Raw genomic sequence first — 14,014 nt, 5'->3', positions numbered from 1 at the left:
CAATTTCATCCTTCGGTATTCTCATATAGGGCTGTGTGCCAATAGTAAATGTTTAGAAACAAATAGAATATGCCATTGTCTTCTCTATAGGGTACCAGCCGCCCTTCACACTATCATGTTTTATGGGATGATAACTGCTTTACTGCAGATGAACTTCAGCTGCTAACTTACCAGCTCTGCCACACTTACGTGCGCTGTACACGATCTGTTTCTATACCCGCACCAGCGTATTATGCTCACCTGGTGGCATTCAGAGCCAGATATCATCTTGTGGACAAAGAACATGACAGGTAATATAAAAACTGTAACTAATATAGATTCTCCCCAAAATCCAAATATGGTCTTCATGTTAGAATTTTCTTGGAGCATTTCTCTACGCACTTCCATGTAAGTATGTGCCTCTTTGTTTGCCATAAAGTACTGCCATTTAGAATTAAAGTTCCACAAACTATTAGAAGAGCAGTGACCTATGTGAAAAGTCAGAACTGACTGCCCCAGGTAAGATTTTCCACTGAAATGTGCATAAATTAATGTCTAAGTTCATAAATAATAGAATGATATAGTGGTTTAGTTGCTTTACCAAATTAATTCAAGGGAGAGATTATTGGTAATAAAAGTGAGATATACACACACAGATAAAACTATTATGATATCTGGGATTTGCTTATAAATAATCCTGGGGAAGACAAGAGAAGTAAATCAAAATTGGCCTTGAGTTAATAATTATGGAAGCTGGTAATGACATATAAGGGTTCATTAGTCCAGTCTATTTTAAATTTTTTTAAATTTTCTACAAATAATATTTTCAATAGGATTTGTTTTTGTGTTTATTGCTACTTCTCTTACAGTGCTGAAGGAAGTCATGTTTCAGGACAGAGCAATGGGCGAGATCCACAAGCACTTGCCAAGGCCGTACAGATTCACCAAGATACCTTACGTACAATGTACTTTGCTTAAAAAGTCCAAGTATATTCTTTGAGAGGAAGAACTGAAAGATGAATGGATTACAACGTATGTTTCCAGTGGAGTCGGTTGAGTGGAGATGCCTCCAGCCATACAGAAACCAACACTGTGTGGGGGCCAGAGTCTGATCTTTATGTTGATAAAAGGAAGATTGTTTACTTCATCAAGGAACACAGCACCATTATGCAATATGAAACCAGCCAACTGCTTTTTTGTGCAGTCTCCTGTAGGAAGTATTGCAGTTGTTTTGTTTTCACTTCTTGTAGTCTGACCCTTCTAATGCCTTTACCTCAAGTTGCTTGGCAGCACAACTATCTTTGCAAAAAAGTGAAGAAAAAGTAAATGATGGTCTAAAAACACACACCTACATGAATAATCAAAATGATTATTCACAATTATGTGTGCAAAAAATTAATATGCATTTGTGTATTCTTGTAAAAGGTGTCTGTATATTTTAAATATATACATGCATACTTCATATGCATATATATCTAGATCATACATTGATAATAGATATATATGTATCTGTGTATATATTTTTATAATTCATTCCATTGGGGAATTGTCTTTCCCTTTTATTATCTACACCACCACCTTTATTTCTCTATCTCCCTTGCCTTCATCACCTTCATTTTTTTACCTAGTGCTAACAGTGACATTCAAATATTCATATATCTGAATCATTTGAATGTGAAGTATGGCAAACTAGATTTTTATTTTTATTTTGGATACCCCACTCCTTTATTTTAGCCAACTGCTGTCTCATGTCTCGTACATAATTCTGAGTCCTCAACTCTTGATATTGCTTTCTTAAGAAACAAAATTATTTTGTATATGTGTTTTTGTGAGCATGTGTGTGTCTCTCTGAACTTACATTTGCCATTTGTGCAATGTGTAAATAAGCAATAGCAACCTAAACTGTTCTTTTTCTTTAGTTAAAGCTGCTGTAAAACCTCATCAGAAGTTGTAACTCTTTGTCTCTGATAAGGGATATATATTCTAAAGCCCTCTGTTTCTGTGGGTTATACATGGAAATCCCTTAGAGCTTTTATAAAGGGTAAATATTTTAAAAGATTAGAATTCTGTAGGGTTGAGGCCTCTGAAATTGGGTGAGAGAGGAAAGCAGGTGGTTGGGGTTTGGGGGTTATTTGCTGGTTTACTTGCTGCCTCTCATACCTTAATGTGATTTTCATATATATATTTTTATATATATGTGTGTATATATATATATATAAACATATATGTATGTGTTTTGAAGTATAGCTTCCTTTCCTTTTGTATTTATTAGAATAGTGCTTTAATAATTATAGAACATATTGGCAACATTTTTTATAGAAATATAGTCATGTTTATTTTAAGAACTGACAACTTGTTTTTGCTATCTTTTAGTGCAATAAGCAGTTTTAAAGGAAAGCTTGTCTGTTTGACATCTTTACCACAGATAGTGGGAAGAACAGGCACCTCCATAATTTTAAAAGGGCAAAGTAATACAGCCTTAATTTCAGAAGGAAAGTTTTGTAATTTTCAAATTTAAAGTATGTCTTTTAAAAACCATAATGGAAATTAAATTGCCTAAATCAGTCTGACCTTGAATATTAGAAATAAAGTTGAACTTTGATTCAAGAAATGACAGTAAGCAACTTAAGGTTTGGAAGATACTTAAATTATTTGAAAATATATCATGTATTTTGAAGAGTCATACTGTCTAGATGCCCATTTCATTTACTAAAAATGAATCAGGAAGATGCAAGGTGATATTTTCAAAACATTTTTTGCTAATTTATCACCAGTGTAACTTTCTTTTTAAAATTAGGGTGTTGGTGACAAAAGGAAGTGAGAACTTTGTACATTTTAAATGCGTTTAATCACTGAAATATGGAAGAAAGCTTTGTAAAACTTCTTTTATTGATTCCACTTTAAGATATAAAAGTACTATAAAGCTGTCAAAACCGAGTTTATCAGTAACATTGTATTCCAGGGGAGCTTTGCACTTTGTAGCATGAAAATAGCTTTTTCACTCTTTCGTTTTGTTTTGTTTTGTTTTGTGTGGGGTTTTTTTTGGTTGTTTTTTTTTTTTTTTTCGGTTTTTTTTGCACTGGTTCAGAGTATAGATACTATAGATTATTTCCAGTGGGCATTGTTGTTAGCCTTTCAGATTTCCCATCTGCTCATGAAAACTAACAGATTTTGCTCTTTAGTTTCTCTCTTACCTGTAATCCACTATAATTGCCAATTTACTGTATTTTGAGCCTAAAATCTGAGCCCATGTCCTCCAACAGGCATGAAATCTTTTGTCCCTCTGCCAGAAAGCTAAGAAAGTACTGTATTTTGTATGTTTATTGTATTGAAGTGTCTGAAATGCAGCTTACAACACTGTTTCAGAGTACTTTACATAAGATAATATTTGTATAGTATATACATTTTTTCTCCCAACCCTTCCCCATCCCCTCCAAAAAAAATTCCTATAAACCATGTTTGTTTGTTTTTACATGAAATGTCACTGAATTAGGATAATGGGCAAGAGAAGGAAATAGTATATCCTAGATTGGTCTGTGCTTCCTCAGGATAAGTAAAACATTCTCCTTTATCAATGAGAATTGCACAGATTCATTTGGGAAATTTTAGGGCCCAGGGAAGAACTGTAAATACTTTTCCCTATTTACTGCTTTATCTAATTTTCAGTCAGTCAGTCACTGTTCTAGAGTGAAGCCCTTAATTTAATTCTGTTTAGAGGACTTTTTTAAGAGGAATATATATATTTTTTAAATATAAAGCTTTACCTTTCAAATGATTCCTTTTTTTAGGTGCTCTTACACTATTCAACATTGCTAGTTTAAGGTTGGTTAACTTGGAAGAATATATATAGTATAATTTCATTTTACTTAATAACAGATTAGCATATCAAACTAAATTACAAGAAACCTTAGAGTTTTTAAATAAAAGGCTAAGTGGCAAATACTTTTTGAAATTTTTTTTGCTGTTGCACTTCTAGTATAGAATTCCTGGTCTTTTTTTCAATTTTTTAAGTTTTCTTAAATTTAATGATCATGAAACTCACAGTGACGTTTCTGCTTCTGTCCTTGCTCACAAATGATATGATGAATGCTAAATTTTGATCTGCTGTTTTCCATGACATATCTTATAAGGGTGACCTTCAAATATCAGTCCCAGCAACTGGCATAAATGATATTCATGTGAGGAAGAGTTGGGAGTTTAATGTATATTTTTTATGACAAATGTGTCTGTGTAAAGTATATATTACAGTATCATGTTGCTGGCATTGAGGATCATACATTTATAATATTGTAGCTGCTATATTTATTTAAGTAGAGATTGACAGTTACTGCACTAAACAATATGGAGATGAACAGGAATCAAAGCTAGTGTTAGACCCATTTTTTTTTCTAAATAACTTTAAGGATATGAAATAGCAAGATAAAAAAGAATGCTGCCATTTTAGTTTCAATTTAATATCAGGATATTTTGTTTTAGAAATGTGGATTTTGACTCTTGTGATTTTGAAAAAGGTACCTCAATCTCCTTAGTACTGGGTGGCATATTTTCACAGAAGTACAGATGCCCTTTATTTTTTTTAATAGTTCCCTTTTTAAAAAAAGTTTCTCATAAAAAAATATTCTTCTATGGAACTGTTCCTGTTTATAACCTATTAATTTATTTCTGTTCCTAGAGGAGAGTCCAGAAGGGAATCCAGCAGGAATGTACTGGGTCTTTTAGAAGGCAATTGATGAAAGATTCATCTCTACCTCTAGCTTAGGGACTCCCAGCCTTCTAAAGACCTGTGCTAGTTTTCTAAGCCAGGTTTTCTGATGACCCACCACTGCCTAATGTTTACTGTATATTCTCTAACGGAGTTTAGTATGAAAGACTTCATGACAGACTTAAAGTCATGACAGACTTAAGATACACCTAGGAAAATAAGAGTTGAGTTGCCATTCGGTAGAAACGGCTCACAGATGATCTCAGAGTTAAAGGAAAGAGTGAGAACTCAGTTCACCAGAAATAATCAGATGGATTAGTGACCATTATTCAAGGAACATAGTGGGTCTTTTCGGAGGCTGACATAAATTTGCCAAGGATGGTGATTTTTATGAAATTTTTTATTAAATTCAAGAAACTAGCTACTTGGATCCAGCTGGAATACTGTAGTTTTGCTATTTCAAACTTGATAGTAATGTTTTGCCAAGAAGTTAACTGACAACTCTGCATAATTTTTACTCAGAATCATTAAACCTCAGTTAAATATTGGTTTAACTCATCCTCTTAAATGTTCCCTTATTGAATACTTTACAAATTACCTTTTATCAGTTATCAGTCAAGTTGCAAAAAGATGTCATTGGCCTGGCATCTTTATTTTGGCTTTTTACCCATATGAAGTTTGAGTACTTTTCATTCTTTTTGAGAATTCATGGAAGTCTTAAAGCTTCGGTAATAGTAGTTGGAAGATTTTACACCAAGTGAGGACTTCCTGGGTGGCTGTATAACCTTGACTCTAGAATGTTGTCTTTTTTTTCCTGTCTCCCTCCCATTTGATCATATAAAGCACTTTTGTGATTCTACTGGAGTCAGAAAATAGGTCCAGAATAGATTTGTAAAAATCAGTATAGAAATGTGAACTAGAGAATTGTATACAAAAATTTTTTTCTTTTTATTCCTTTTCATACTAAGGACATTCTTGATCAGTGGCAATGTTAGAAATGATAACTGTGATTAGAAAAGAACAGGCCAACTCCCAGGAGAAAAAAAAAAAATTCTGTAAATGTAACAGGAAAAATTATTTTTACTTTTTTCCTACTTAGAAATGGTACATTTAAGTTTATATTTTTCCATGTTGGTCAACATAATTTTTAAAACAAAGATGTGTAATGGTCAAGGCTTGTGCTAATGTAATACACTAGTTGGAATTTATTTATTTCACTTTACCCATCAAAGAGTAGAGTTTTACATTGTTGATTAAATCTCAAGAATCTTTTAGTCTCATTAAAGTATGGTAGTTAAAGATTTTAATTTGAATTAAAGATAGAAGGGTAATAAATTTAATATGAGGTTTGGGATTTACCACTCAGAAACCCTGTTGCAGTAGCAGGTAACAGAGACAAAATTAGGATCCTATCAGATCACCTATCCAGCCATTGGGCTCCCCTCCTTTTTGAAACCAGTGTCTGAGGTAACAAAAATCTAATATCATATCTATGTTAGGGTCTCAGTAAAGCAAAGATGTTCTTCAGGGTAGACTCTGAATTAAATTTTTAAATCATTCTTTTAAGTAAGGCGGTTCTTAGAAAGTGCCTTTTCAGAAGATGGTGCTGTAGATTTTTATTTTTCAAATAGCGTGAAGCTAAAATTTTTAAAAAGATAAATTATTTTAGAACTCCACGAGTGTGACAATTTCATATAAATAATGTTATTCATTGTCTTGGATCAGGTTCAAGGGAACCAAGGAAACTTTTTTATTCAGTAAATATTTAGGTAAATGCTCACCAAATTTATTTGAATTAAGTTTTAAAACAAAATTTTTAAGAGAATTAATTAGCCTTTTCAGTTCTCAGATGTGTTGGAGATAATGTATAAGGCACATAGAAAGCAAAACTGCTTAACTTCTTAACAAGATTATAGGTAGTAGCAAGTGCCCAAAGGGAAAGGTAACTTGCCAAGAATTATATGTCACAAGCTACCTTTCCTTTTTTTTTTTTTCCCAGCACAGATGGACTTTTTGTGATGTCTATCTGCAGCCATTTCTGATTAATCTTTATTAAGGGAAGGCTCCTCATAAAGGGAGAACCAAGTCATCATTGAGATCAGTTTAAAAGAAAAAGCAAAATGACTTTATCTTTAGGGAAATTTTCTCTTTTAGAAACCAAGGAATATTTTAAATGGCTTCCTCTTTTTTTTCTAGAGTGAGGGAACAATGGAAAATATAATGACAATGCATTTTTTAAAGAGTATGGTCAGTTCGTTTGAAATAGAACATTACAGAATTGGGCTTTGAAGAAAATAAGCTGAAAGAAGGACAATAGCAGTCCCATTTATACTGATACCAGAAAGCAATTTTCCCCTGGAGTAGGAAGCAGTGAACAGCAGTAAATGATCACCTAACCAATTCCTGCTTGTGAATTTGGTGAGCATTCCTCCAGAAAAGAATAGACTAAAAGGAAAAAACACCACACCTCAGTAACCTTGTATGCTGCATTATGTAATAATGATAGTAAAATTATATTGATTGTTTGGAGTGTACTGTGTCTGTTTGCAAATATACATGCAAATTGAACCTTTTCATTTTTATACTGTCTTAATGGCAATTATGAGTTTATTTTTTTAAGATTAATTTTTCTATTATGATGTTTATATTTATTGGCATTTGTGTGCAACTTTTATATTTTGCTTAAATGTTGGGTTAAGGTATTTTATTTTTATAGACATTTCTAGCTTTTTCCTTTTTTCTTTGTAAAATTAGCAAAGATTAAGATGGAGTATTAACATACCAATCAAGTTACTATTTCCATTAAGTCTAGAGTTTGGATTTTTACCAATAAACCATTTTCACTATTTTCTAACTTAGAATATTTAATGTTTATATAGTGGGCATTAAAGACAGTGGCTAGACATTTCTAAATATGGAGGGGAGGTGGGGCTATTTTTATAAGTTAGATTTTTTTTTCCTTAAGTGACAAACTAACACTAATTGATTGAATATATTTTATCTGATCTGCAGTTTCCAGGCAATGTGTCAAATAAATAATTGCTACATTTCTTCTTAACTTTAGCTACATTGAAATTGCTTAAATGGCTGCGTTATTTCGGCATTAGGATTATGATGACCGTTTTTATAGGCCTGGAAAACAAATAGCAAATAATCCAGAAATCACTGGTAATTTTAAAATGGGATCCCCCCCCCATAATTATATGATCTAGTATACTTTTAAAGTTGATTCAATTCCTGAGCATCTGTGAAGAAACAGAATTTAAGTGACCAGGGAGGGCCAAGGATAAAGACTAATTAATATAGCGTTTCAGTTAATTAAAATGTTAAGTAAGTAGTAATAACTTATGAATGTGAATTAATTGGAAGGCAGTTAAAAATATGATTATAGAATATTAATTTCAAGTGTATGTGGTCACTCCAGTTTCCCAGTGAATAGCTCCAGACTATTTGTGTTGGCACATTAACTTTTTTTATAAAGGTACATGGAAAAAAGTGTATTCTCTTAAGCAGGTAAAATATTTCCATTGTATTTTTACACTATGAATTTGCTTAGTAAGCCATTTTTTCCTGTAAGAGATTAAAAGATAAATTTATTCCATCCTCTGAGTTTTAAATTCTAAATTATTGGGGCTCAATGTATGACATTTTACTATACTCTATTCTTCAACTGAGAGGGGGAGATGGGAAATTTTCAGTTACGAATGGGAAAATGTTATTTTTATATTCCACAAAATTTTACGATTTAAAAAGTGAAATAGCGTGTAATTTCATAGACATTAGCCATATCATTTCTTTCTGCGGTTATGCCAGTTAAATTAGTTTTCTATATAATATACTATTTTGAGCTACTTCCTTCATCCCCCACAGCAAGTAATGACTGAATATTGGTACTCTGATTATAGGAATTTGTTACTACTAAATGTTTCAAGGAGTCAGATATATTTTTGTTGCCAGCATATACCCCCTTTTTAAATTCTTACTCTGTTCAAAGATATTTATTGTGTTTATCACTTTAATAGTTGTATTCATTATATTTCAACATTATGCTAGGTCAACAGGCCTGTAATTCTTGTAGACCAACATTTTTAAGACTGCCTCAAGTAAAAATATTCCTGTGTTTTCTTTCTCCTTCAGAAAGCTTGTAGCAACCTGGCACATGCCACTTATTTTGCTGCTTTGACTAGTTGGCTCCACAAATCTGGGTACCTGGCATCAGAAGCACATTACCGCAGTGAAGTACTTGGTGACTTGTTCGTATTTATAGTACACCTCTGAAGAAAGAAATATTTGTGCAGTAATAGTTGATTCTGAAAAAGAACTGTCACCAACGGTGTCAGGAGTAGAAAACAGATGGGAGTGTTGATCATTAGGACTTTGCTTTTTTTGGTATATTCTTTTTTGTAATTGACCGTGTGTACATTTATAATTTTATGTTGGAAGTTAAAGAGGCTGTGCCAGAGACTAGAGAGGGAGATTACTCTGGTATTTAGTGCCTAAAACTTTTCATCTGTACTTCATGGCTTTTAGTTGGAAGAACAAACAAACAAAAATGCTTTATTTGGCCCTTTAATAATATTTTTGAACCAAAGAAGGCTCCTTCTGCAAAAATGTTGCAGATGTGACTCTGTTATAGAACCTGGGAAAACGAGGCGTTTGTAAAGAAATAGGTTAGTGGGACTGTGAGAGTATGTAGTTTGGGGAGGAATGAGGGTAAGGTTTCTTTGCTGGAATCCTTGGGCAGAAACCTTATAATTGTTTAATATTTACTGAGTTCTTACAGCCACATGGTAAAAGAGCACCTGTTGCTATTTGAACCTACAGAAGAGACCTGAGATTTCCTCTGTAATCTAAATTTATTTTATGTTGTTGTCCCAGACCCAAAGCTGCATCTGTTCTCATTAAATTGAGGAAATCTTGGAAATTGCTTCTGAATTATAATAAAGAAGTGAAGTGAAGTGATTATCCTTAAATGATTATCCTTAAAAAATAGAATCTTGATGTTGCAATCAACACAGCTTCTCCAGCTTTCCCCTTTACCTAAAACACAGCAAGCAGGGCCTTTCCGGATAAGGTAGTCTTTCCTGTAAAGAAAATGTTTTTGATGAAGGATTTGGGGAAAACACTTAAAAAAGGAGGAATTTTGCCTGGCTTAGACATTCCAACCGGGTCCATAGATACAGGTCCCAGGGATTTTAACAAGACAATGTTTTGGTTTGAGTAACAGCAGACCTGAATAGACAGAAAGATCATTGGATCACCAGTGGTAATTAACTGCATGGATCTCCCTGCTTCACTAAAAGGGAATGATCTCGTATTATTGATGATGACCTTGCAAATGTGCATATGCTCTTTTTCTAATTCAGTAACCAGGGACAGTGAGCACTAAACCAAACCTCCAATATTTTTTTCCTACAAGCATCTTAAAAGGTTTTCCCAGAGTTTTCTCATTTCTTAGCCTAAGGTACGACCCTACTAGACTCTTTAGCAAAGAAAGAAAAAAGAATTTTGAAGCAGTTTGTGTAGAATTCTACTATGGGTAAATAATAGAGTTTTTAATCACTTGGGGAAGGAGGATCACATGCCACAAGTTATTGCTTGATTGAGAGACCATTTTAGTACATTTTCATGTTTGGGTTCTAAAGTTTGTTTCCTCTGAAATACCACTCTTTGATTTACTTGAATGCCACCTTTTTGATTTGTAACATAAGCAGGGTTTAATGCCATTTATGAATTGTGCGATTTTTCTTTTCCCTCCCCCGAAGTTAAGAAAAAGGGGGTAAAACAAAAAAGAGATAAAATGAGAATCATTAGAATGTAACTTTAGTTAATATAGATGCAAAGAAATCCTATTCAGTTAAATGAGAATTAAAATTGAAAGTGTTAATGCTGCAGATACTATCTCTAGCTGTAGAATTTTTTTGTTAACTATAGAGGGATAATGGGTATAGAATAGACATTTAGCATATGATGTGTTATAGCCAAGGGATAAAAGAAAATTATTCTTGGAAGTCAATGTTTCAATCTTCTGCAATAGAGATCCCCATATTCTTAAGGGAAATCGATATGGCTTCTGGTTTTAGTGAATCAAACCCCGATTTAAACTTTTAAAAGTTGGTGATACTTATTATGACATATGGCTTCTGAAATATAAAAGAATATATATTGAATGAATTAATACTCAGATTATTCTTTCCTCTCAATTTACATTTTTATTTATTCTGACTTCAGTTATATAGATCTCTCCACATCTGCCCTATTGGTGTAAGCAAAATTGTATATAAATTATTTTTAAAAACTCAATCCATTTCCTAGGTTAAGCATGGGCTGTAAGGGAGAAGACATGTTTTCAAATACAGGAACTTTTGAAGGATCACACCTGGAAAACTGTTGAAAACTTGTTGCCTTTGAGAGTAGAAAGGGCTGTAGAACATGAGCCAGAGACTTGGAGTTTAGTCATAGCTGTACCACTGATTTGCTCTGTGTCCTTAATCTCTCTGTGCCTAATTTCCCCTTGTAAAATGGTAGTGATAATACCTGCCCTCACCTACCTCACAAGGTAATAATAACACAATGTTTGTGAAAGCGCTTGGGTTCTCCAAAAGAAAAGCTATTGAGAAGTTCAAGATAACAGAATATTGTTGTATAAAGGATCTCTTTCCAGTTTGCCTCTGTGAAAGTGTCTTTAATTATATATATCATTTTATGAAATAGGTACAAGGGAAACATAGGCCTTATTATGGTGTGTTACTCACTTGCAAACATATCCTGTTCTGTTCCTCCCCTGCCAGTTATCCAGCGCACAGGCTGAATTTCTTTATAATAATCCTTGGCGAAAGTATAACTTTTTCAAAAACCAAACTCATTTTAGTGGTGCTATGGCAGCTGCAATTGTATTTTGAGTTAGATTAATGTGATAAAATCACTAGATACTTAGAAAATAACTTTGCCTTTTGCTACATGTTGGCATCAGGGTCTGTTTTACAACCAGATAGTTATCCCCTTGTTTCTTGGCAGATTTTAGTTAACTTTTTTTAGAGTAGGGAGTTACATTTTAAGAAAGAAAGTGTACTTATTTCACTTTTTGTTGCTTTACAGTTGTGAATCTCACTTTCCAAACTCCAAGCATCCTGTCCTATAAAAGTTAAAATACAGTGAAAATTTTTCTTCATTTTAATTCAATTCTGAGCACTTGCAGGTGGTATCACAAAGATACTGGTTTCCGACCCAGTCATTTTCCTGGATCATGGGCAGGACCTTACATTTCAACAGGTTTACCCATTCCCCCCATGAGGCTTTCTGTTTCTAGGATACAACAAAGGGCACTCCATCACAGTGTGTGTAAATAATCCCTTGTTGCAAAAAAGCAGGATTTTTTAAAAAGATGCATTTTGGGTGCACAGGGTATGGATGCATTCAACGTTTATTTTTTTAACTGTCGATGCTGAACTCCCCTTGTTGCAGGCAGTTGGGCTTTCCTAATTAACGGCTAACATAAGTGGTGTTCGTCTTGGTTTTATAGGATAGTGAGAATTGCAAGTACTGAAGATGAAAACTTGGGGAGATTCATACTTTAAAAATGAATAATCCCTCTTGCTCAAGTGAGATAGCTAAAAATATTGTCTTTATAATATATCGGGAATACTTTAAACAATTTTTGCTGTAATGTGTAGCTTTAATGTCTCTTCAGTTATGGACCCATAAAAGTATTATTGTGTCGTGTGAATAGAGATCATTCTCATGGACTAGTATGTGGATCCCTGCAAAGGGTATTCCATGATTCATAGGCTGTGGGAAGCAGTGGTGTGTGTGTGTGTGTGTGTAAATATCCTATGTGTATAACACTTTATCTGTTACATAAGTTTATATAGGAAAAGTGAAAAGTGTTTCTTTAGTATTTGGGGGACTAAAATTGTAATCTGATCATTCCAGTGGACTAAAACTTTCTCTAAAGAACATTTATATTACACACAATGTACACACAAACGCACACCCCAAAGTGTTGCTAACTTGTTCCACTTTAGATGATTGCTGCTTTTTATTTTTTAACCCTAAGTAATGGAGATGGAAATAGCACTCTTTTCAAAGGGGCTTTTCTGAGGAATAAAATGTAAATATAGGACATGTAGGGAGGGTGGAGGCACCTGCAAAATGTCTTGCAGATGGATAAATAGCCTTTTAAATTTTACTTTTTAACCATCTTGACCGTGTGTGCCTATTTGTATTGTAATGTGAGCTACTATTTTAAGGGGTTGATACCAGTATGTTTTGAAATTGAATTATTACATAAGATCAGAGTAACCTCTTTCTCCATCCTCCTTTCCAAACTAACTCTTCTTGCCAAATATTTCAACTGATACCCAGTTTCAGCATGGTAAAATGATGGGACTCTCAAAACTTCCTTCCTCATCTTCCCTGTCCCCTGTCTCATGCTCATCAGTCCTTATCTTTTTGTTGGCTTTTCATAAGTAAGACCAATTTATGGTAGTTACTTAATGATTGCAGAATTTCAAAATGCTTATCTACAAACTTTCTTTTCTTAATGTTCGTCACACAGTAACATTAAACAATGGAGTGAGTCCCATTTGCTATAGGAACCAATACGATCTTGAATGATACTAAACTTGACTGCCACGTTTTATTAAAAGGACATTGGAACTTTATATGGGGTGGCGGGAGATGGGCAAGTCTATAATATATATGTAATCATGAATCCAGAATTAGAAACACCAAATGCTGAATCCTATCACTGTGTACTTGGGGACCAGGCTTTGGATTTCGTTGTCATTTTAACTCCTTGAAGACTGTAATTATGATTAGCAGAAGGCAAAGTTTTTTAACAAAATTGTTTGTTTTCAGTATTTAAATTTTGGTAGTAAATTTTCTGCTTTCAGTCAAATTATCTTCCAAAAAAAAATTACTACAAAAACTTATGGTTGAGATTGAAAAATTTGAAGAAGCGAGTTTTTAACAGTTCAGTCACTTATATTTTATGTTAAAGAAATTGTATAATTCTGAGCCAAAACTCTCACTAAAATGTTCTATGGCAGAAACACTCCTCTTTTTTCTGCCGTTTCTCATACTGGAAGGGTTCTATGATGTATTTGTTTTTAATCCTTTATTTAAAAAAAAAAAAAGTTTTAGTGCCGCTTAGCTTCAGTTTGAAGTGTAACTTTCACTAATAACTGCAATAAAAAGAAAAAGCTTTGCTCCAAATTTTCTATTGTGTGGTCATCATTACAGCTCTTCAGACTTAGGTAAAGGGAGTTGGTGTGATACAGTGGAACAAATTTAGGCTTCAGAATCAAAGTCCTGAGTTCAAACCTTGATTAC

General features: G+C 33.4%; 1 protein-coding gene across 4 annotated transcripts in view; it reads left to right on the top strand.

The window, feature by feature from the left end:
* LOC119527573 (protein argonaute-3) overlaps positions 1 to 3,034 on the top strand; it is a 180,672-nt gene extending 177,638 nt beyond the window's left edge. For all 4 annotated transcript variants that reach the window (XM_037827736.1, XM_037827735.1, XM_037827738.1 and 1 more), the window contains 2 exons: positions 91 to 290; positions 849 to 3,034. In XM_037827736.1, the coding sequence (XP_037683664.1) occupies positions 91 to 290; positions 849 to 957 (309 nt within the window). In that variant the 3' untranslated portion in view covers positions 958 to 3,034. The remainder of the gene's footprint in view (positions 1 to 90; positions 291 to 848) is intronic.
* Positions 3,035 to 14,014: the final 10,980 nt, after the last annotated feature.

Source organism: Choloepus didactylus, chromosome 2 (genome assembly GCF_015220235.1).
Source record: "Choloepus didactylus isolate mChoDid1 chromosome 2, mChoDid1.pri, whole genome shotgun sequence".
In the NCBI taxonomy this organism is placed as follows: Eukaryota; Metazoa; Chordata; class Mammalia; order Pilosa; family Megalonychidae; genus Choloepus; species Choloepus didactylus.
Note: the sequence above shows the minus strand (reverse complement) of the source record. Positions and strands in the feature narration are given on the sequence as shown.